Source organism: Numenius arquata, chromosome 1, assembly GCF_964106895.1.
Source record: "Numenius arquata chromosome 1, bNumArq3.hap1.1, whole genome shotgun sequence".
NCBI lineage: Eukaryota > Metazoa > Chordata > Aves > Charadriiformes > Scolopacidae > Numenius > Numenius arquata.
In genome coordinates this window covers 119,508,663-119,532,536 of record NC_133576.1, presented here as the reverse complement: position 1 = coordinate 119,532,536, position 23,874 = coordinate 119,508,663, and the positions used below count along the sequence as shown (strand labels likewise).

General features: G+C 38.8%; 1 protein-coding gene across 3 annotated transcripts in view; it reads right to left on the bottom strand.

The window, feature by feature from the left end:
- The window catches only part of ATP8A2 (ATPase phospholipid transporting 8A2), a 341,299-nt gene that overhangs the window by 217,768 nt on the left and 99,657 nt on the right, over positions 1 to 23,874 (bottom strand). For all 3 annotated transcript variants that reach the window (XM_074153982.1, XM_074153972.1, XM_074153990.1), the window contains one exon: positions 22,510 to 22,574. In XM_074153982.1, the coding sequence (XP_074010083.1) occupies positions 22,510 to 22,574 (65 nt within the window). The remainder of the gene's footprint in view (positions 1 to 22,509; positions 22,575 to 23,874) is intronic.

Genomic DNA, 23,874 nt, shown 5'->3' with positions numbered 1-23,874 from the left:
ACATTTGTTCAGTTAGACATTATTTTTTAGCATTTCTAACTTAAGCAAGAAACATGTGTACCCTAGGAAGACAAGGGATTTCAAATAGCATAGATAAAATCCTTTTCTCTTCACACTAAGAACAGGATTAGGCTTATTACATGATATTCGTTCACTCCGCAAGTGCTCTACACAGGACAGTCTCTCTATTGCTTCCAATACTTATTAGATGTTAGACCACAGAACAGTTTATGGTACACGTAAGGTAGTTCACATCTCATGCTACAGAAAGGATAAGAAAGAAATGCTTGTTCTGGGCACTAACGCATCTGAGTAATTATTAAAAGCAACTTTACTTTGCCAAGGGGAAGCAGTCAGTTTTGCTAACAAGATAGAATGCCTCAGTGTCTTTATATTTTGATATTGTAGCTTTATTCAATTCATTCAACAGAATAGGCCTTTTACTTCCTTCTACTTTTGTCAAACAAGTCCCAATTGCTTTTTCAATTTTTAGTATAACAGTCCAGCTTTTCCGGAGCAGGAACAAGCTCTTTTTCAGACCTCCAAGAAATTTATGTTTCTACCAAGTAATTTCCAAAAGATAAAAGCCAATCTTTCAGATCATTGGGTAAATCTTCATATCAAGAAGATACCACAACCTTCTACTTCAGATCATGAAGATACAAAACTGCGTTACAGTGTCTTATCCATATGCTTCTGTGTTTCAAGTTGTTAGCACACTCAGATGCCCACAAACTGCTGAGGAGAATCAGCCAAGGAAGTGACACTGTTTTGTGAGACTACAATCTATTTCCAGAAAAAAATAGTGGCGTTTTATCTTTATATGCATGTAGGGTGTTTTATAGACCCAGATCTTGGAGATACTGACTTTTTCATGTGTATTAAAAAAACCATAAAGTAATTTTTATGTATATTATCGCTATTGTTATACCCTGTTTGACAGATATAAAATATAACCATTCTGATTCAGTGAGATTAGAACAACTTTTTCTGAAAGGGAGACAGAAAGAACAGCCAGCAATGTAGCCAAGACTACAGTGAAGGAATATTATCATTGCTAGCAAATAAGGAATCCATATTTGTAAACATAAAGACTGAACACTGGCCACAATGAAATATAGACTGGATGACAGAACACATCTTTTCTCCGAAAGAATGTTATACACAGGAAATACATAGTTCCGAGTAGATTGATTTGTACAAGGATTGATTTGACAGGACTGCATCAACATGATTTTTTCATGCTGCAGTATCTTGCCAGTACAGACACAAGCACGTTCCAGAAACAGTGTTCACAATGAAAAAATCATTTAGTATTTTCAAGTCATGTTACATCTGTAGTCTGGAAAAGCAGTAGTTTTGGTTTTACCTTTGCGTATAAGGTAAAATCAATCTGTAAGACATCAAAATAAAGTTGGAAGGACAGAATTTCCCTCTCTACAGACCAATAAAATTAAAAGAGCCAGGGAAAGCCAAAGCTTCAATTATTTTTAGTCTTCCACTCTCAGTTTCCTCTCCAAAATCCCCATTTAAAAAACAAAAAAAATCACTATTAGCATCTGTGTAGTTAATAGCTCAGTTGCATGCTAGTGTAAGTAACAGAGGCCATACCGCTGTCAGAGTCCATAGCCAAAGTTATTCTAGTACTTAAGTAAAAGGAAACTGCTTTGAGCATTAAGCCAAACAGCAAACTATAAACTCAAAGCTACTCAAGGCAGTCCCACGCATGCAACAAGCCAACCTGTCATATTAGTCTTCCTTTCAAGTGCTCGTGCGCTATCAAATCTGTTTCTCTAAGTGAAGCCGAGAAAGTTCCAGAGCGGCTGATTAGCACAGGCAAGCTCTGTAATAAAACTGGCTTTTAAGGAACAGATTGCTTTTAACCCAAGTTGTTTTCTTAAAGCCCTGGTTCTGATTTAGACACAATACAGGTATTGAACAGAAATATGAGAGAACTTACAGCTCTTGAAATACCCTTTGAGATTTTTACTTCTATGTTTAAAGCATGACAAGCATCAGAAGTTACACACACTCCTTGGATTATATATTTTTTCCTTTTTACCCATGGCTGACTAGGCAATAAAGCAACACACAAAGATGTTTTCAAAAGGATCTGATATAAGCTGTACTCCCATGACCTTACCTCTTTCCCAACAGCCTCTTGGAAGTGGGGAACATACACATTTGTTGACTGTTCACATCCAACTGGGACTGCTATAAGGGCTCCTGAGCTCATTTACTGTCCCAGAACGTCTCTTTGACTCATTAAAGAATTAGTTCAGGCTTCCTGCCCTTCAGCAGCTGCCCAAGGGAGCAGGCAGGGTGCAACAGGCTGTTCTGGCCTCTTCGTTCCTGGCCTCAGTCCCATCTGTGCCCTCTCAGGGCTTCTAATAAAACAGAGCCCAGCAAGCAGACAGAGAGTCAACATTCTCCTGCCTGAGTTAGCCCCTTCAGCAAGCAACTGGAAAGGCGGCACTCAAGTCTGACAACACTTATGTTTAAGACAAAACAGTGCCCTAATTGCTTAAGAGCTGCCACAAGAGTAGGTAAAGGCTGAGGAACACTCTGAGCAAATAAGACACTGAGCATACCCTGAAGGACAAGAGTCTGGACACTCCTGCATCTGGAAAACACCAGACAGAAGGCTACTAGAGGAAGAAGCGGAGATGGGAAAGCTGGAACAGCAAAGATATCAGAAATTGTATTTTCCCCTCATGCCCCAAAGCTAAAAGCAAGAGCTCCATCGCTTAGCTTTCAAGGAGAGGACAGTAACAGGACTGAAAATGTTTACCTTGGATTACAGTTTTTGAAACCCATCAATTACAGTGCTAAAGTAGAGGCATGCCAGAAAGCATTCCTGCTACCTAAGGAGAGATCTTTATGAACTGAATGCTTGCCAGATCTATAGGATCAAATAACTCTCAAAAATTTAAGGAGAGTGACAGGAGAGCCATCCAAAACACTGACATTGGCAGAGCATGTAAAAAAATTACAAGAACTGAAGTAATTAGTGTTACACTCAAATACTAGAAAACCAGATAGCTATATACTTGCTCAGCTGATACAGGACCCATAGCTGAACTATCTGCTAAGCATTAGATCATGAAATGAAAAAAGCACGGCAAAATTATCTGACTGGTTCTATGCAAGCCAGCCTGTTGAACCAACTTGTTAATTTTGCTCAAATAAGATCTGGTCACAATGCAAGTTCTTCCGCTGCTATTTGATTACAAAATTAATACTAAAGAGCAATAACATTGGGTAAATACTTTAAGATTGTCCAGCTTTAACAGGTAAGGAATCCGAAGAGAGAATTTTCTAATAGAGTTCTACCAAGGCCAATTCATGCTCAATATTATTACTTATTTTCAAAGTACCAAAAGGCACAAACTTTTTGTCCTGCAAAGTACAGGTACAAATCAAGTACAGAAGATTAATGAGCAAGAAGGGGACAAAACCAAAAAGCTCTGAAAAAGCCAATACAAACAAGCTTTCTAGGAGCAATTTTACTTCAACTGGCAGCACATGTGTGAGCAACAGCAAACAGGATGTGGCACAGACCTGAATCCCTCTTTCCACCCCAGTTCCACCCTTAAAACTGGGCACAAGGCAACCGTTTCCTCCAGCCCATCCCTCGCCACATGGCACATGAAGAACCAGCAGAAGGGCACAGCCACTGCCCACCTCCTGACCATCCCTGTCTCAAGAAGAGAGTTATGCCTGGCTGTATGGACTAGCTCACCACAGCTAGTCCAGAAGCCGCAGTAAAATTGACACTGTTTCTGCTGATTTTTACTTCAGTTCCAAGTTAAATTCAATGAATTTTTGTGCATATTTTTTAAAAAAATCCTTGTTACTACATCACAGCTTCACCTGCTCAGAAGAGCCTAGGTTTAAAGATAGAAGTGCATGTCTGGAGGCTGCTAAAGGGCCTGAAGCCTTGTCAACAGGGATTTAAAACAAGAAAAACATATCAAGTTTAGTGTTTATAAAAGATGATGATACAGGGCATCAAGATCTTCCTGAACATCAGTCAGCAGCCCGAGAATATTTTATGTTACTTGGCTCCCTTAAGTAGCGTTACCTACTTGGCACAGGCTGTATCTTTGGGGAAGGGTGAAGTGCAGCAACACACACAGGTCTCCTGACAGCCCCTTCGGAGAGGTGCTGCCTGCAGACGGTCTGGCCTTGCAACATCCCTACATAGATGTTGAAAAGGTCACAAGCAAGAACGAGGGTAGCACGGCCACCGGCCGCCTCCTTGCAGCTCAAATGAAGCGAGTTCCTCTGCTCAACTGTTCCCTAGTTATTTTATTAACTAAGATAGTTTTAAAAAGATATAGTAAAACCTTCAGCATTCCAAGAACCTCCAAGGTGCACAGGAATAGAAGAATGGCCTTTGTTAAATATAGTCCTATTTAATACTACATAAGATGACATTAGGAGGACATTAAAGTGACATTTGCCATCACATCCTACAATAGTTGGGTGATTTCTTCACCAGCTACAGTACCCAGTCAGCACTGATATTTCAGACCAGCTGCAAATATGAAAGATGACATGTTCAGTTGACAATGCAGCATGTTTTTGTTTTCATAGATACACAAGAAACAACAATCCCAGGCAGTGTGTTTGAGGGGGATGGAGCTGAGAGACATTTGGTTCAGTGATGAAACAGTTCATCCAAGGCTATTTCATAAGAGCTGTCCTGATACCGGACCCCAATGTCAAGTTCCAAATCACATCACACAACTCTTAATAATCCTTAAATTCCAGTACTGATGAGAATCTATGGAGAGCTCCCAAACTGTAATTACTCACTGAAACAGTGTTAAAGTTATATACTCTTAACATCATGTAACAAACAGTTTCAGCAATTCGATACTTTAGATAAAAAACAAAATCCACAAAAAGCCTTCTCCCAGCTGAAGCCAATAAATGCTTTACCTGGGGCAACGAATGTATCCAAGACCTTTGAAACTCACAGGGATGCTGAGACCTCATTTATCCCAGCCTCCTAAAGCGCCAGGTACTGCATTCATCCCAAAGCTTATTCCACTATCTGACAAAATGATTATGTTTACCTACTAAAAAAATTCTATACAAATGCACTACCATAAAGATTTTCAGAGCACTAATTCCAGCATAGAGTAACACACAGTTAGGGTAACAATATTCACAACTAACAAAAATATTCATTCTTATATCATACAGGCTACCTTTCTGACTACGTGAACTGAAATTCTATCATGTGGGAATACGGGATTTAGCCACAATGACTTTGAATACTGAAATTGGGTAGGGCAGAACATGATCTTTTAGAAGACACTGGAAGAGCTGGGCAACAGAGAGTCTACCTTTAAGTAAGATGTAGTAGTAATAATTCTGAGGTTGGCCAGTGGTCCTCATTGCTACAAATACATCCGTACTTTCCTGCTCCGAGCTTCCTTCAGGCCCTAGTTAACCTTTGCTCATAAGGCATCATGTGTTCTAAAATGCTTAATGGAAAGGACTATTGTAACCAGCCATTTGTACATGTGAACCCAAACTCAAGACTATTGAAACTGCATTTATGAGGCAGTAGACATGGTCTTAAAACAGCACTGGCAATTTTTCCAGCAGAATATATTTCTATGTGATGCTTTATTGGAATACAAAAACCTCTTTTTTTTTAAATAGGCTAAATAACCTGGATAATCCTTAAAATATGCAGTCTACTTCAGTCTGCATTAATACCAGGCTTCTGTTAAGCACACACACATAACAAGCTTCCCTCCATTTAAAAAAGTGTTAGAATACTAATGACTGCAATAATGGCAGTATGCATATTAATAGCCAAAAATCCCAATAAGGAACTCGGCCATTTTTTGGTAGATGTTGCTGGAATTGAAAAGCAGAGGCACTCCAGGACTTTATGCTCACTGCGAAAGCAATACACAGCAGTTAGTTACCTTGCCTGTCAGTGATCTAAGTTCCCAGTGCAGAGGTTAAGGCAGCATGAGTAGAGCACTTCACCTCTTTATAAGGGTAAGAGATGTGCAAGATGCATGTTTGGTCCTACACGACCCTACCATTCAGTTTAAGATGCTTTTTGAATAGTATTTAGTTTGAGAATTTCCTGCAGGTGATCAGCACAAAAAGTTATGTTGAAGATCTATATTGCTCTTGGGAGATTAGTCATTCCATTACACTTCCGTACAACAGCCACAGCAACAACTTTTTATTTCCTTAAGCACAGCACTCTCCTAGTATATTGACAAACAGGAATGACTCATTCTTGGCAACCATACTTTCTAATGTTTTTGCCAGAATAATCCCTCCGATTTGCAGATTTCCTTATTGAAGGTTCATGTGGCTCCTGGGTGCTAGACAAACCATGAGTCAAATAACCTGTCACAGGGTCTATTTTATTTGCAACCTCAAGTAGTTAAATAATTTCCTTTTCTTATCTTCACATGCTTCCATAATACAAATAAAGCATCAAATAAACTAAACAATCTGCTGCCTTTTCCCCCTTCCAAAACCAGCACACTGGATTTCTCCACTGTCATTACTTGGCTTGTCCAAAACACTCTGTCCACCAACAACAAAAATTCCAGTAAAACTGCTAACAGCAGGTAACGAACCACAGAGGAAAGAGCATCTTCTTCCAGATACTCTATATCCTGCCAGACTCCCAGAAATAATCCCTTCTATCCCTTTCCTCTATTGCAGACTTGTTTATTCCTTGCATATTCAAAAGCACCAAAAAACCACATTAAAAGTGACATGTATTTGTTGGCAATTGCCACTGCTAGGAATGACTACATCACATAATGCATGTAGAGGTCACAATGGCATATCAGGTAAGCTCAGAAGCATCTCTGCATCCAAAACCAGCAAAATTTTAATGTTGCTGATTGTACTCCCAACAACTCAAATGTTTTATTCCCATACACAGTCAGAGAAAATTGACATTTCCTTGACATCCACAGGTAGCTCAGGAAGCAAGAGTAGCTCTGAGGCTGCACTGCTCATCATCTGACTTTTTTTTTTCTAATTCTAGAAAGAACTGAAAAGAGTCTTATTGACACTGCATAACTGTTGCCCAGAGATGCTGGTACCCACTCAACTGAAAAGCTGGACACAACATTTGATTTGCTTTCATGATGGTTTCCTGTATTTTTACTTTTTTTCTTTTTGTAAGGCAAGAATATATAGAGGTCTATGTAAGAAAGCCCCAGGCAAACTTCTCTTTTCTGGTCAAATAAACACCATTCCCTGAAGTGAACACTAATTTTCAAAGACTTTTTTTTCCAGAGTTTTAAAAACACACCACTTGGTTCCCTATCAGTTTACCCCATGTGTACATCTTAAATTTTTATTAAAGTTTATCTAATAAATATGATACCCACTTCAATTACTAAAAATAATTTTAATAAGAAGACTCCACAAAATCATCAAGATCATGTTTCTTTTTTAAAATTAAACCACCAGAGTAATTTCCCTAAAGATTTAGTTGTACAATAGATTTATTTTATTAATATTTACTAAACCTATTAACTCTGTCTACTGAACTGTGGAGTTTGTCTGTCAAGCTCTGGATAGAACCATAAATCCCCTGAGAATCTGATAATCGTAAACCTAATATAGACAGAGCAATTAAGTTTTAATAACTTGAAAAGAAAGTAGAAGTTTTCAAAAAAAAAATCAGCCAGTTAATTTTTTAATTCATCCCCCCTTTCCATATGTTATTTACAGATAAGTTGGGAAATATTAATTGTATAACGAAGACATAAATATTACCATACCAGCCTAGATCTTACAAAGCCCATTAACTATTAATTGCTTTTATTCATCCACATTTTCCCAGACTTCCACAGACTACCAAACTCCACATCCAAAAGCACATGTCCTGCTGACCTTTTTCTGCCACTGAGAACACAGAATTCTTGAAGCCAGACAACTTTGGTCACCATTAGCCACATAAATGTTCCCCAGTCATACCGTAGAATTTGATACCTTGGCTTTCTACAAATAGCTGTATTTTATTATTTTAGTGAATTCTATACTTCAGCTACAAGAACTTGAATTAATAACAGACACCAAATTCCTCCATCTTTCAAAACAGAGAAAAGCTTCCTTGTGATGTGTCAGTTTTGCTGGACACAAAGTGGACAAAGATTTTATGTCCAGCTTTCCACCAAGTACTCACCACCATTTCTCAGTCTTTTGCTGCAATTTGACTATTGTCAATCCATTACTGATATGATCCCGGGCTGAAAAACATTTCAACCTTTAGTTGTCTCAAGGGTCACTTTCTCTTTTCTGAAGCACCACAGCAGATCAGAGTTGAACAGTGAATACAGGCTGTACGTATTAGCCTAAAGAGGAAGCAAGTACTTAAATCGAGAAGGTCTGTATGAGCATTAATTCCTACCCTACAGTCCCTGTTACATGAGCCAGCAGAGGCCCCAAATTGGAATATTCCACAGCTGAACAGTTCTTGCCTCAGAGACAAGATTTGCTCCCAAGGACTCATCTAAGGGATGTCAATGCCCTGTGGCCATACTTCAAACAGAAGGGATGTGCAGGTAGACTGAACTAAAATACAGGTTACCCTTCTAGGATGAAGAAGTTACTTATTTTTAATGTTTCAGGTAAGTAAGAAAAAGTAAAAAACACCTTGTATTGAACAATACTCTTTACCTGACCAAAAAGGATCCAAAGACACATGCATTGAACCAACAAATTAGCAAAGTGACAGACTAGATAACCAGGCTTTCATCTCTGATATTTGAGGGCTTTGTTATGTGAATTGTCATACTGGATCACTTGAAGTGTTTTTGCATAAAGCCTGTCACCAAAGAATGACAAATTGATGTACTGTCTTCATCCACATGGAAGGGCATATTAAACACTGAAGTTACAGCATAATCAGCTCTAATAAAAATAATCCATTCATTAGATGAAAGCTATAGCTTGCAAACTTCAATTTAAGGTGAGATAAACTGGAAAAGGTGCTTGTTATGAAGCACTGCATCGTAAGAAAGGCAGCTTCCTTGATAAAAAACTTGAAGTCCACAGTACCTGGAAAATCATGCTGGTTTAGTTACTTCAGAACCTCTGTAGGTACAACTAGGTAGGCACCCAGCTGGCCACTTGCCCCCTTCTCAGCTGTATTGCCATGCTAATGTAAAACACAGTATCTAAGCGCACGTAGTGATCCCAAATACTAGTCTACTCACTAGGGATTATTTAAACCTAGTGGATTAGATATGGAAATGCAAACCCCTAATTGCAAAATAAAGTTTGTTATCTCAGACATTGCCATAAACTGTGCAAATCAAAAGATGAAAAGTAAAGAATAAGTCAGGCTTACAGGACAGGCAAAACCAAGGATTTACAGCCATTTTGACAGAACTGCTTCCGAAACAGGTTTTCAAGGAAGAAGAGACTTGCATCAAATTAACCCACAACGGAATAGGAATGCATAGGGTGGAATAACTGCACGTGCCAGAAGCACCTTGCATTCCTCATCTCAGCCAGAAACTATCAATGGTTAACAATCACAGTGACCAAAAATGTTAGTCCTTTAAGAGGTTGTCACATAATTGTGGTGCACACGTTACCACTTGAACAAAGTTTGCACCATCATCTAGTATGAGCACTGTTCTGGGAAGTGAGCGCAAGGTTTGAGTCACTTGCAGTTGAAATAATTCAGGGCTGTGTCTGAAGAATTCCCCACCATTTCAACAGCATTATCCTGGGGTAAATAGCAGGAGGATGTGTTCCAGTTTCTCTCAAGTTCTGAAGTGAAGAATTGCTGCCCAAAATGAATAACTGTTATTGGAACTGAGCTCACAGTTGACAATTTTGTTCTCAACAACTATTAGGAAGTAGCAATGAACTGTCATGAGAGACTGCACAGCACAGGTTGTCTGTATGTCACTGCGCTTCCAGGATATGCGCCACCAGAAAGACAGACTAATCATTATACATCACTTTTTTCCCCTGACTTCTCAATAACTCAACATCACAGTATGTACCAAACCATTCCATAAGTACTAGTGCAACCACAGCTTACAGCAGACCTACTTGCAAAGAACTCATTTGTCATCTAGTTTAAGTACAACCACAATCGGGTCTATAAGTCAACGGCAAAACATTTACTCACAGAATTCTAAGTAACTCTGCAAGCTCTTACATTTTTTCAATTAGCAGCAACCAAAAGAACAAAGTTATTTATGCAATATGTTGTATTTATAAACAAATTGGAGGAGACTTCTGGGTTTTTTTTAAAGGAGAGACTATTCAAAATTAAAAATTGATTTCTCCCACTGACACAGCTTGTTCGTGACAAGCTAGTAATACATTCCTCAACAACAAATAAAGCAGGTGCTCTACTCTGCCATAGAAAGACTGTCACAGCATGACTATGGTATAGTCTTTTTGCTTTAAGGTTTGACTGGTTTTAGTGTTAAGATTTAACCCTGCTCCCATAAGACTAACAGGGTCAAATAAACAGAATATCTTACATAGCTTACTTGAGCAAATAACGAGGATGCAAGAGAGCTGCCTTGACATACGGAAATACTGCTTTTGCAAGAAAATACTTTTCTTCTATCAAGTCAAAGGCAAAGCGCAAAGCTTAAACTCTGTGACAGCTCCCATATATGCACAAATTTGAGATCTATGGAGGGGGTGGGAAGGGAAGGAAGTGAAAAGGTTGGAAAACTACCAATTCAGGGAACAAATTGATTACATTCTCCACAGCTAGTTTTGCCATGCAAATAATCTGTCACAAGATGTTTATAATGCTGCATTTAGGAAAACACTGGCAACAATTTCATGATATAGAACAAAAAATAATGAAGCACTCTCAGAATAAGCACATCTCCCAGCAGAACATGAGACACAGCTGAAAAGGAGGCTTTGCCACAGCTTGAGGAGCACGCGCCAGTGACTAAGCTGAATTTATTTTGTGACATACATTTTACTTAAGGGAGCCATATCATGAAATAGAGCCAGTCTATCAAGAAATACGCTCATAGAACTTGTTACCATTGCTCAACTCAAACTCACTATCTACTTTTATCACGGTGGGGTAGGAGGGAGAACACAGTAGTGTAAGTGAATAGTTAAGCTTTCCATGGATTTTTATTCCCTTCCTAAATTAGCCTACTTATGGGTAGAAGAAAAAAGGAGCTGAGAGGAGCACAAGACTCAAGTCTGCAAGAACTAAAGAGATTATACCAATTCTAAGCTTATGAGACAATTTCTCTCAAAGTCTACCCACCACCACAACCCAGGCATCCATCAGAGCTGTCAAGAGCTTCCCACCTTGCCTGGCTAGCTTGAAAAATTAGAGTATATGACAAGCATACATATCACCGCAACACAGCATGATGGAGCCTTCAAGAGGACATCCGATTCACCTCAGCTCTGATTAACACTCTAAAGTGTTAAAACGCTCTAAAAAAGCATTAAGTTCTGACATTTCTGAACTGTGATTTTAGGCCTGCTTAGAACACTTGTTATGATAATTTCAGGATTTGGGAATTATTTGAAAAAGCAAGATACCTAAATCATTTTTGTCTTGAAACTATGAAGAGAAGACCACATTCACTACCTAGCTTCAATCATCTTATCTTCTCTAACAAATCACTTCCTAAATATGAAACAGCAAAACTGACCCTCTAGCACTATTACTTCAATTAAGTGACTGGAATTAGATAATTGAAAACACACCTTGGCATGTTTTTCAGTAAAAAATAAGCATGCATCATAGTGGCAGAGGCACATAAAAATCCCTAGAAGTTTTTAAGTTATTTCTCTGATCAGTTCTACCCTATGCAGAAGGAACACATCCTCTGGCAGGTATTAATTTCATACAGTTGGAGAATTGCTTAATTCTAGCTTCTGACAGACCAATCAGCCCAGAAAAATTCAGCGGGACTTATTCTAGCTTCAGCCAAATGTAAACCATCATCTTAATTCTCATGTGAAGGAAATTTATTCCTTTATGCAATTAATGCATAGGCTTTGAATAATCAAGCTTCAGCTACAAGAACGATTTTCTTATTCTTTAGAAAAAAGAGATAATCTTCAGAAAAGTGTTTAACGAAGTAGTAGGTCTGTATTGTGGGAACCACAAAAATAACACCACAGATACCTATATATCTCTATCTTCATTTTCTGAAGATGTGGTCAAGACGCACCCTACTTCTTATCCTGAAGGAGTAGTTCTCCACTATCTTCATTTAACTTAACAGGTGAATAAATCCTATTGCTTTAGGCTAGCCCCGCATCAAGAAAGGACTGCTTATGTTTAAAAACACCACAAAAACTTGCATCAACAAGGACTTCCCCTCCCCTTCAATGAAAGCAGAGGATCAGATATTTAAAAAAAAAAATATATATCTCAAAAGCAGAAGAGAGTCCTTACCATTCAACACAAAAAACAGATCTGAAGTGCTTTTACAGATGTATAATATTAGCCATGTCAATCAGGACAATCAGTATCCATAACTCATTTACCTAAAGATCAGACACCCAGTTAGTTTTATTCCCCTAAAACCCACACCATTATGCTTTAACATAAGCAAGAAACTGCGTTTCATGCCTATCTTCTTATTTAACTAAGATTAAAACTTATAAGAAATAAGTTCTTATAAGAACTTAGTTCTTATTTAACTAAGATTAAAAATCCTATTTTAACTTCATTATGCATCCTTATATTTCCACATCTCTTGTGTTTACTAGAAAGAAATGTATCAGTATATTGCAGAGAATCCCATCTTCAAAGCAAACAGATACTTCCTTCACCGTACTAAAACAACAGAGAACAGATCTGGGTATCACTCAGGGATCATCTATTGAGAGAAAAGCCTTCACATATGTGAAGATCATTAGCAGTTTTAAGAGAAATAGTTTGTTCCCAGTCATTTTCCTCTTAACATATGAGAGCTCTTACAAACAAGACAGCAAATTTTAAATGGAATTCAGGGAACACAAACTCTTCCTTTCCATTTTTATGTAATATAATCTAGTCTGTCCTATAGCATGGACAAGGCATTAGCAGGATGAGCCCCCAGCTACTAAAATACCTGAAGCCTAAAGCTACAATATCTTTTCTGTGTCTTGTCAAATGTGATCACTATTAGAACTTAAGAAATGAAGGGAAAAGTAACTTAAAGTGTTTTTGTTGATAGCCCTCCCTAGCCCCCCCCCCCCCCCCCCCAATTTCCAGCTATGGAAGAGTTATTTAGAAACTCAATCTTTGGACTCCTAAGGGTCCTTGCATTCCTTCAGGTCCAAGTGCCCCCACTTCATCCAAACCAACTATGACAGTGCCAGAAAACACTAACAGAAAAAACAGCACCACAGATAAGGGAAAACAGTCATTAATGAATGCTGAAAAGGGAAAGCAGGATGAAACAAAAATACCAGCCCAACTACTTCACCACTCACAGCTCAAACCTATTAGTATTACTTCCTGAAAAAATGGTAATCTAATACTTAAGTTACACAGTCCTGTGTGTACTTAAACCTACAGGTCCAGGTAACACCTATATTCTTTCATTTGTAATTCTATGCAGTAGGCTCAAATCAAAGCAGCTTTTCACATGAAGAGATGTGTATTTTCCACATCCATACAACTAACTTTCTATGCAGATTATCAAATACCTGGAGTTATGAAAGATTCTATTTGTTCCTCAAAAACAAACAAGAAAAAACACTAAATCTCTTCTACCCAAGCACTTTTGAAGATTTATCTGATTAGACACTGTTCCTTGTGTAACTACTTATTAGCTTGATGTCTGTTTCTAGATTAAGAAAAACAGAAATTCGAGCAGGAAAAAGTATTTAGTACAATAGAGAAAAGTATTCTCTCTAGTTTTCCTGATTAGCTTCCTTTCCAAATTCCCAGTACTATACAGAAGAGCTGATTACAATTCCAGGCTGACTGGTAATTGAAGTAACTTGTTAACCACAAGACACCAGAAGAACATCCCAGATGCCTCTCTGAAGGACAGAGAGGTTGACTAAAACTTGTCCACATTGATCAGTTTTCCAGAATACTAACTTTGTCTGAAAGCATTTGGGCAGATGATAGAGGGGGAGAGAAAAAAAAAAAACAAACCAAGTTTCCTCTCTGGCACAACACACAAGATGTAATCTTCAAAGCATCTACAAGGCATTAGCAGTAGAAGACTTGTTCTAGGGTTCCCAGCAGTTATCTGTACACTTTATTACTTTTTAGTAGGACTGAAGTACATTATACCAATTCTTTGGACCTCCCAGTAGTAGGTAACTTTGGTTTTAGTCTGAAAGGCTGACAACGACTTTATCCCCATTCCTTGGGAGTAATCAGCAAGACATCACTGACAAGGCACAGACATCCTTTCTTCCAACAGCAGGAGCATCAAGATCCAAAAAGCAACACCTTCAAAGTTTCTTAGAGCTTCACAGGCACCATCTCCTGTAGCTATACTCAAGATTTTAAAATACAGATTTATATAAAACAACTCACATTTTACATATGCTAAAGAAATTCCTGTAGTGAAGCTAGTATTTTTCCTATGGAAGCCATAATGCTAGACAAAACTTTGTCCCAATAAGTACAGTACAGAAGACACCATTGGAACCATATTCTTTGCTTTAAGACAGACACACTGATAGACAATTTATTTTTAATGGCCTACTCCTCAGGTTTCCTACCTTTCTACAGACAGTCTGAGTTTTCCCAATGGTTATTAGTAAAAGTTTTCGGCAGTAACTCAACAAGACGTGCTTATTTCTAGCATGGGGGTAAATCCAGTGACCAGATCAGAGCTCTGCGTCATAAGAGATCCAGAGCAATTTAGATGCATGATTCTCAGACAAATACTGATCTATAGATCAGTATTTAAATACAATGAATAATAGTGTCTGTTAAAGATCTCATTAAGAGATTTTTATTTTTAAAACTCTTGTTCAGAAGTGTGGGGGAAAAAAGTGTGCTCCTAAGAATAAAGGCCATGAAAGCGATTGGAAAAATCCAACAATATTCTCATGCTTAAGAGATTTTCCTTATCGGTTATAGAACCTTCATAGTAACGCTACCCTACAGAATAGCGAAAACAAAATAACCAACTTTTCCAGGTCCTTACTCTTCACCACTAGAATACAAAGCATATCTGCATGTAAAGCTTCCCTGCGGATACTAAGACCCAGTTTCAGAAGTCAAGATGCTGACTGCAGACAAGAAATTAAACTGTGAAGTTCTGTTTAAGGATACTACACAATACCATGGTAGCACAAACGGGTTTATCCATCCTCGTGCTCAATTGCTTATCCAAACCATGAAGCACAAAAGAGATACAGGTGAGCAAGCACAGAAGTGAGGGAGCCCAGCTTCCATGCTTATACTTTTAGTCAGATCATCATCAATGGACAGTGGCATTGATGGTTCTTAGACTGGAGTATCAGTTTGTGGTTACTTGCGTATCCGTGTGTAACACAGGACGATGACCGTCAGTCCAGGCACATGAGTTCTGCGGGACACATCCGCTGTATAGCTCCATTTATACCAACAGAATTACTTTACAGCAAAATACTATCCACAGGTTCAGAATTGGGTCCCTCCAGTTTTGCCCTTCCACTACTGTTAAATACAACCAAACATGCAACCAATTGATACAGTTCCCAGCTCTCCTTTCTTGAACGGGGTGGGGGGGGGGTGGGGGAGGAACACACCCAAAATAACTTGGCTGTAGTATCCACTACTCTTATCTCAGGCTTTTCAAGGCTTCTCTGGGTCATACAGTTCCCCTTTTTCAGCCTTCCCTCTCACTGCTCTCACAACTCAACTTCTACAAGATGCTAATGAAAGAAATTTGTTCAGGTTAGAAGCTGCATAATAAGACTTCATGGTGTTTCCTATTTAATTAAACAGAAACTGAATCCAAGAATTACTCTCAAAGTAAATCTTGTTCTAATATTTTCACTTGAAACAGCCTTATTAGGAGAAGGAGAGAAAAATTAAGTGAGCATATGTATGCATGCAGTTAACTCTAAGGGATAAACATTTGCACATTATTATGCTAAGTTTCTAGAATTCAGGTGAATCAAGCTAGGGATTAGTCTTTTCTATTCTCAGTAGTCCTCTGAAGAGAACAGAAATGATTGATTTTTCCCTCAAGTGCATGATTTAGAAAAAAATTTAGCTCTCAAAAACAATCCAAGACAGTTGTTCGATTGCATCTCACCTGCTGCTGCATGCCAAGGAGCAGGAGTGGGGGAAAAAAGTCACTCAGGGACTGCACAAAGGGGAAAGTGTATCAATATTTAAAGGCTCTAAGCTCAACTTGGATCTTTTAAAAATTCATTTTTAGCATTAATGGATTTCAGAGGTGGAATATATTAAATATAATGCCACAGAATTTCAAGTGTGAGAATCTTCTATTGATAGATTTCAGGCTAAGTTGAACAGAAGTCATAATTTCTACTACACATACAAACAAAACAAGTATTACTGTGGAAATCCAACACTGAAAAATTGGCTAGACACCTACCTTAAAATTAAAAAGAATTAGTGGCAATTATTAACAAAACACTTAAGAGTCATATTTAGACATGCAAAATTCAGTTCTACATTAGAAATGGTGATACAAGTACTTGAAAAAAAACACAAACAGAATTACTTTGGGTTGAAAACAAGACTGATGTAACGCAAAGCATTTTTGATGTACCAGTTAAGAAGCTCCACAAGTTTGTGCTCCTATTTTGGAAAAACACATTACCTGAGCTAAAGCATCCCAGTCATCTTCAGTATTAGATATGTCTTCATGATGTACCACGTAATCACTTATTTTCTTCACTTAAAAGACCAGCAACTATTTATCAATGAGGTTTTTTTGCTTGTCTGACATGCCAGGGTTCTCCATTTTTTTTGTGCCTTTTTTTTTCTTTTAATGTTCTGAGAGCTTCCACTAGTTTTTATGTTTACTGAAAAACCTGTAATACTGTTGTCTTCGTTTACAGCTGGATTCTACAACCAAAGTCTTCCACACAGGAAGATATTGGAACATCTACTAGATGAGGGGGCAGCAGCGGAAAATTAGAACATGCAACCGCTGCAGATGAAAATATTTGACATGGTTATGACTTAGCAGCTATTCAAAATTTATTATTGATTTAAGTCCCTTAGAACACTCATTTTCCACAAAGCTCTTTTAATGTACAATGTCTAACCAGACCTTGAATAAGCTAAGAATAGATACTATTTTACCTGCTGCTTTTGCTAAAACCTATCCACTTACCAGTGGATACTGGTGGACTCTGCATTAGTCAACAGGAATCAACTGTGGTTATGTATTACAGAATATTTCAAGTATAAAATATGCACTTAATGATCAAATGCTCCATGAATACTGGTGCATGGTATGTCTGAGGTAAATTCTCAGCTTTGCATGGGGGATGTTAACAACTATAATATTTGAAACTCAAATGACTCCAACAGCAGACATGACCCCTTCCTTAGAACCACTGCCAGAGATACTACAGCTAAGTCATCTCCAACTGTGATTTACCTAAAGTTACAGGACCAGAAAAAATACTTTTTTTTTATAATTGCATAATTTAGATGACGTTATTTCAAAGAAGTAAAGCTACACAAATGAAAAGCATGAAAAATAAAGACACTAGTCTTTTATTTTTTTAGAATTGTTACAGCTAAGAAGCTCACATCTTTGGCTTATGAAAGTGAAACCAGAAAATTAGCTCAAATTAGGTGTGGAAGATAAATTGCTCTGCACAGGTGGAACCCCTCTACTGTTTCTTCCCACTCCCCATTCTCCCACTACTACCTTATCAATGTTATGTGACACTTGGTGCACATAATTCACTAAGGTAAGCATTTAGCATTGAGTTCTGCAAAGTATCTTCAGCTATCTGCAAAAGTGAATCCTTAAGTGTATTGTGATACTACTGATCAACACAGTTGAGGCCAAAATCAAGGTATAAGGCATTCAATTCAACATGAGCCATCAGCAACACTGCAATCCAACATAAAAGATCAGGAGCAGCTGCTGTGCTCTCTGTACTCCACAGAATTCCTCATTCAGCTACATAATGGAAGGTAGCAGGTGGGAAAAGATGATAGAGTTTATTTTTTTTTTATCTAGGGATTTTAAAGTATGCTTAATAGAAAGTTGATTGCTTCTTTCATTTCTACACTGGCAGAGGTCAAGCAAAAAGAGGGAAGGGCAGGTTTTCATTCTATGTCAACCCATGCTTGATCAGGGCTTCCTCTTCTAGTGTGTCCTTAGACTGAGCCATGTGGCAAGATTCACACGAAATGGCTCGTACTGTTGACAGTGCCATCCTTGACCTCTCACGCTTTACGAGTATGACTAACTGTTCTTATTCGAGAATGGATCCATCTTAATGACCAGTCAGAAAGTCTCCCATCCCTATACACTCCTTGAAGACAAATACAGAGTCCTCAAGGGTCTTAAAATAGGCTTCACATCCCCATTTATCCAACCAAAGTGCTTTCTGGCATTGAGACAACAGGAGACTCCAGCAATATGTTCATGTTTTACATGTGACCAGTGACCCTCTCTACCATCATGGGATCTGTCTGTCAATATACCTTTGATGGGTGTTCATCGTGGAAACTGTTGATTAGATAAATCTGCCAACACTTCAACATCGTAAGAGGACAGACTGTAAATAAAAAGTTTCTCCTTATCTTAATCCATATCATGAAGACTAATACAACCTCCAATCTTCCTAGACTGTTCAATCCATTCAGTTTTTTAGTTTATTACCTGTCCTTTTTTAATCTGTACCCATTTTCTCATTTGTAGTACAGCTGTTTAAGAAGTCTTTCTCTAGAAGTTAAAAGTTAACTCTGGAGTTACAATCCAGAAAGAAACTTTTTGAGTATCACCGCAAAAATATATACTTCTATATTCAGTTTTTCAGGCTTCCAGTTTCTGCTTCTCAGGTAGTTAACAGAAAACCTCAAAATAGGAGCATCATTTCTACTTAAGAGAAAGTTTAAAAATTGTGAAAATTGCTTGCCCTCACTTGATGCTAGTCTCCATCACCTAAACAGCGGACGGAGATGGCTGTTCATTCCTGTCCTCCTCCACTGCCTCAGAAGACTTCAATCTGAAGCCAGGCAATGGAGCCAAGACATATCAAGTGGAAGTGCGTGGGTAGATCTTTCACCTTTTCGCTTCCATAGGGAAAGAAGTATTTAGCCTCTTCTAACTAACTTGATTAATTTCTTTCCACAGGGGTCCTGTCTATCACTCCAAGTAAAGTTTTGGCACTCTACTTGCAAAGCTGGCATGTGGGAAAGTGAGAAGAGATGCTTTGGTCAACGATGTTTTCTCCCAGTTCAGTTCCCATTTACCTTTCCTTCATACTTCTTGGCTAATGTTTGGGAAAAAGTTGAATATATAAAAACCTCCAAGCGCACATGCTACCAAGTTCAGAAAGGAATTGAAATAAACCTTCAAGTATTTTAAAATAGGAGATTCCCTCTGTACTTGCTTGGAATAAACCAGTTCCCATCTTTCAGCATTTTCTGTACCCTATATTCCTTAGCTCATTTCTTTTTCCTGTTAGGTTTCCTCTCTAGTAGCCATTTTTGCTTCTGTAGGTCTGTGCTAAGACAAGAATAAGAGGAAGGACAGTTTTCACTTTCTTGTTACAATTAGTTTGGCATTTAGTGTATGTACTGAGGCAGGGGTTGTCAAATGAAGCTGTGAAATAGGCAACTGACCCTCTGAAAGGGACTTAAAAAGGGAGAACAAGGAGATGGCCAGCATGCCTTCTCCCTAACCCACATACCAAGCCCATCAACTATAAGTAGATCAAGCTGAAGACGTATGGTCACACAAGGCATTCTTGCTAAAGCAGCACTTTTAACATCACACAAGATCTACTGAATCAAAACCAGCTGTCATGGGCCTCCATTTTCTCATGTTTCAAGAGAAGAATCAAAGACTTGCCTAAAAAGCAGAAGGATCTAATAGGACTTCAAGAACCTCAAGTGCACAGGTAAAACTAGCTAAAACCTCTGCTTTCCTAAAGCAGTAAAAAAATACTGAGTTTTAAAAATAAAACACAAAAACCTTTTTGGAGTCTAAGAATACTACAGTAATGTATGTAAGTGTATTCCTTTGTACAGCTACATGATACACGTTTCAGTAAGTCCATGTCAGTTTTGTAAACAAAATAAGACTGTAATCACACCAATTAACCAGAGCTGGTTCTACACATAGGCCAAGGCCACGCTCTTCCTCCTGTTGAGGATAAGAAGGAAGGGGAGGGGAAAAATGAGATTCAGGCACATTTCTCAGTTCTAATTGCTTAAAATCCAGCCTTTCATCTCAGAAAAGGCAAATTCATTTTTGCCTCTTACTGAAAGTCCTGGAATTGTTCCACCTACACTGCTGTTTGATATTTAAAGGAAAATCTCATGGTTGGAACACTCGCCATTAGAGCACACATCATAAACCATTTCATTATTCATACTGCCCTCTCACAGTCCTTTCACCAATTAGCTGCAGTCACAATTTAAAAGCAGGTGCTGAAGCTGCTTTCACTCAGCTCCCTCAGTATTATCTTCACTACGAATAGAGCTATCCAAAAATGTATGTCATTATATCGCTGCATTCAAAATCAGAAATAATAAAGAAGTCAAATTAACATCACTTGAAGGCTATCTTGTCCAGCTTCCAGATGTTTCTAAAAACAAAGCAACGTTAGCTCAACTTTCTTCTTGTGATCTGGCAAGAACCTCTTCTGTCCTGTCTCCAGCTTGCACCCCTTGCTTTAGCCATGGAGAACCTGTATCTAAGTTCTAGTATTTCTGAACAGGCACACTGTTTGTCTTCGCAAATTTAGAGGAGCTACTTTTAATTCAGATTGAAATAAGAGTCTTATTTCCAGGGTCAAAAAAACTTCAGTTGTGCTTTACTCGGAGCTTTAGAATTGTGTAAGAAATTTTAAAAGGAAAACAAAGCATAACCACTTTCCTTTTTCTGGGTTGAGATACATTAAGAAAAAAACCCTCAAGTTTTTATTCCTACAATCCTAACCAACTGATCTTCCTACCTCACAAAACAAAGAGCACCAGGTGCTTATTTTCTATTGAGGTTCTGCATCTGTCTTCAAGTAAAGAGGTCTAGTCAGCCAAGTGTGGCAGAAAGCTCATCAGAAGCACAGTATTTTGAGCCCACAAAAAGGAAACTGTTCCCTTAAAGGGGGATCAGAGGTGGAAAAGGGGAAGAAGATGGTCTGAGCAGCTTAGTCTTAAGCAAGGCATTTAGATATTTGCTTGAAACAATTTACATACTCCGATCTACACACACCTCATGCAGTAACTGTTTAAAAGATAAAAACTCGAAGTTTTCTTACCCCACTAGAATTATCTAAAAAAGTATTTAAGCAAGTCTCTAACTTGCAGATCACAGAAACACAGACAAAAAGAACTTCTGCAAGAGAACTAACATGGTCTTTGTTGCTAGAACTCGGCAATGAGACAGCTCCCATGAGGGTGCATTATGTTGTACGGGAACTAGTCATTCAGCCTCTGGAATGAGATCATCTCCCCTTGGATTCACTGGGATCTCATTAGTTCTGGTGAGTTAGAACACTAGTCCTTGAGATGCCACAATAGCATACCAATGAACTTGAGTATGAGATGAAAACACTATCGAGGCTGCTGCTAACTAAATCACATAGACACAACTGGAAAGTTAAGCTTACCAGGTGATTACTTCGCCACAATAGTATTCCCCTCTTCCACCAATTATCCAGTAACTACTTTGATACTCCAAGATAGAGGCTTTGCATCTCCCATCCAGCCAAGCAGGATGAATTGCCAACTCTAAACACAAGTATCAGATGGTGCCTATTATAGATCTTTTCATCTTTCCTACAAATACCTCTGACAGAATTCAGATACTCAAGTTATATCAAATGCTGATATTGGTGCTGAAACAGGAAAATTGGAAAAAAATCTTCTGGCAAGATTCATGTACAAGTGTAACATTTTTTTTCTAGTTATGTTTTTTTGCACATACCTGGGGAGCACGGCAACCACTTGCAGGTGATTTTTAGGACTCAAGAGATGTACACAGGCAAGCTCAGAATGCAGTTTGCTCAGGCATAGGTTTGGGTTTGTTTTTTTTTCTCTCCTTTCTTCAAACATGTTATTCCTATATCAGTACTTTAAATCCTAACTATATTCCTGATGGCATACTGCAGGTTTCACCAGTTTGCAGCAGAATCAAACCCATAGACCTAATCAGTCTCTTGTTCTCAGGCTTTAGTTTGATCTATCGGGCTTGTAACAGCAGACCTTACGAGTACATTTTGCAAAACCCACCCTTGTTTTAGCATTGTTTGTCTTGCTACCCCTAAAGGCAAGTGAGGGAAACAAAATGCGAAAGCTTAACAACTTCCCCTTTTGTAAGCAACTCCTACTTCTGTCAAGTATTACACCAGAATTTGCTTACTTACATCTAGTGAATCCTCATTGACCAGGATGAGAGACATACTCTGTGAAATGAGTCTGCAAGAGTACCCTGCAAGAGAACACACAAGAATTTACTTTTTGGAAGAATATTTAAAGTTTAGCTGAACCTCAAGATGAGGATCTATAGGTCAGATAATTTACTTTTCAAGCAGTCACTCCCATCAGGCAGGCTATTAGAAGCACTGGTGTATAGGACACACTCCAACTTGACAATTTTACTAGGAAGTAGAGGCTGCATTTTGTCTCCATTTTCAAACACATCACTTCACATGTTTTAACCAAAGAAAACAGTGTATTAACTAGGTGCAGTAAATATAGGCTATATCCCTACAGCAAAATTAACTATTTCTATACCTAAGCTTTTTATCTACATGAAGACAGAATTGCCTTCAACACGGTGCAGGAACAGATCTGAACACACAACTGCAGCTATGCCACATGACTGGAAGAGCACATAGAATCTTTCTATGTGCTATCTTTCATCTTTCTATGATGCCATAACTGGTTGGCTGGATGAGGGGAGGGCAGCAGATGTTATCTACCTTGACTTCAGCAAGGCTTTTGACACTGTCTCCCATAACATCCTCATTGGAAAACTAAGGAAGTGTGGGCTGGATGAGGGGACAGTGAGGTGGATTGAGAACTGGCTATGTGACAGGACCCAAAGGGTAATGGTTAATGGAACAGGTTCAAGCTGGAGGCCTGTAACCAGTGGTGTCCCCCAGGGGTCAATACTTGGTCCAGTCCTGTTCATCATATTCATCAGTGACCTGGACGAGGGGACAGAGTGTATCCTCAGCAAGTTTGTCGATGATACCAAACTGGGAGGGGTGGCTGACACCCCAAAGGGCCGCGCTGCCATCCAGTGAGACCTGGACAGGCTGGAGAGCTGGGTAAGGAAGAACCTCATGAGGTTCAACAGGAAAAAGTGTAAGGTGCTACACCTGGGCAAGAAGAATGTCAGGCACCAATACAGGTTAGGCACGGACCTGCTGGAGCCAAGCTCCGAAGAGAAAGATCTGGGAGTCCTGGTAGACAGCAAAATGACCATGAGCAAGCAATGTGCTCTTGTGGCCAGGAAGGCCAACGGAATCCTGGGCTGCATAGGGAAGAGTGTGGCTAGTAGGTCAAGGGAAGTCATTCTCCCCCTCTACTCTGCACTGGTGAGGCCACAACTGGAGTATTGCATCCAGTTCTGGGCTCCCCAATTCAAGAGGGATAGGGAACTACTGGAAAGAGTCCAGCGAAGGGCAACAAAGATGATTAAGGGATTGGAGCACCTCCCTTATGAGGAAAGGCTGAGAGAGCTGGGACTCTTTAGTCTGGAGAAGAGAAGGCTGAGGGGAGAC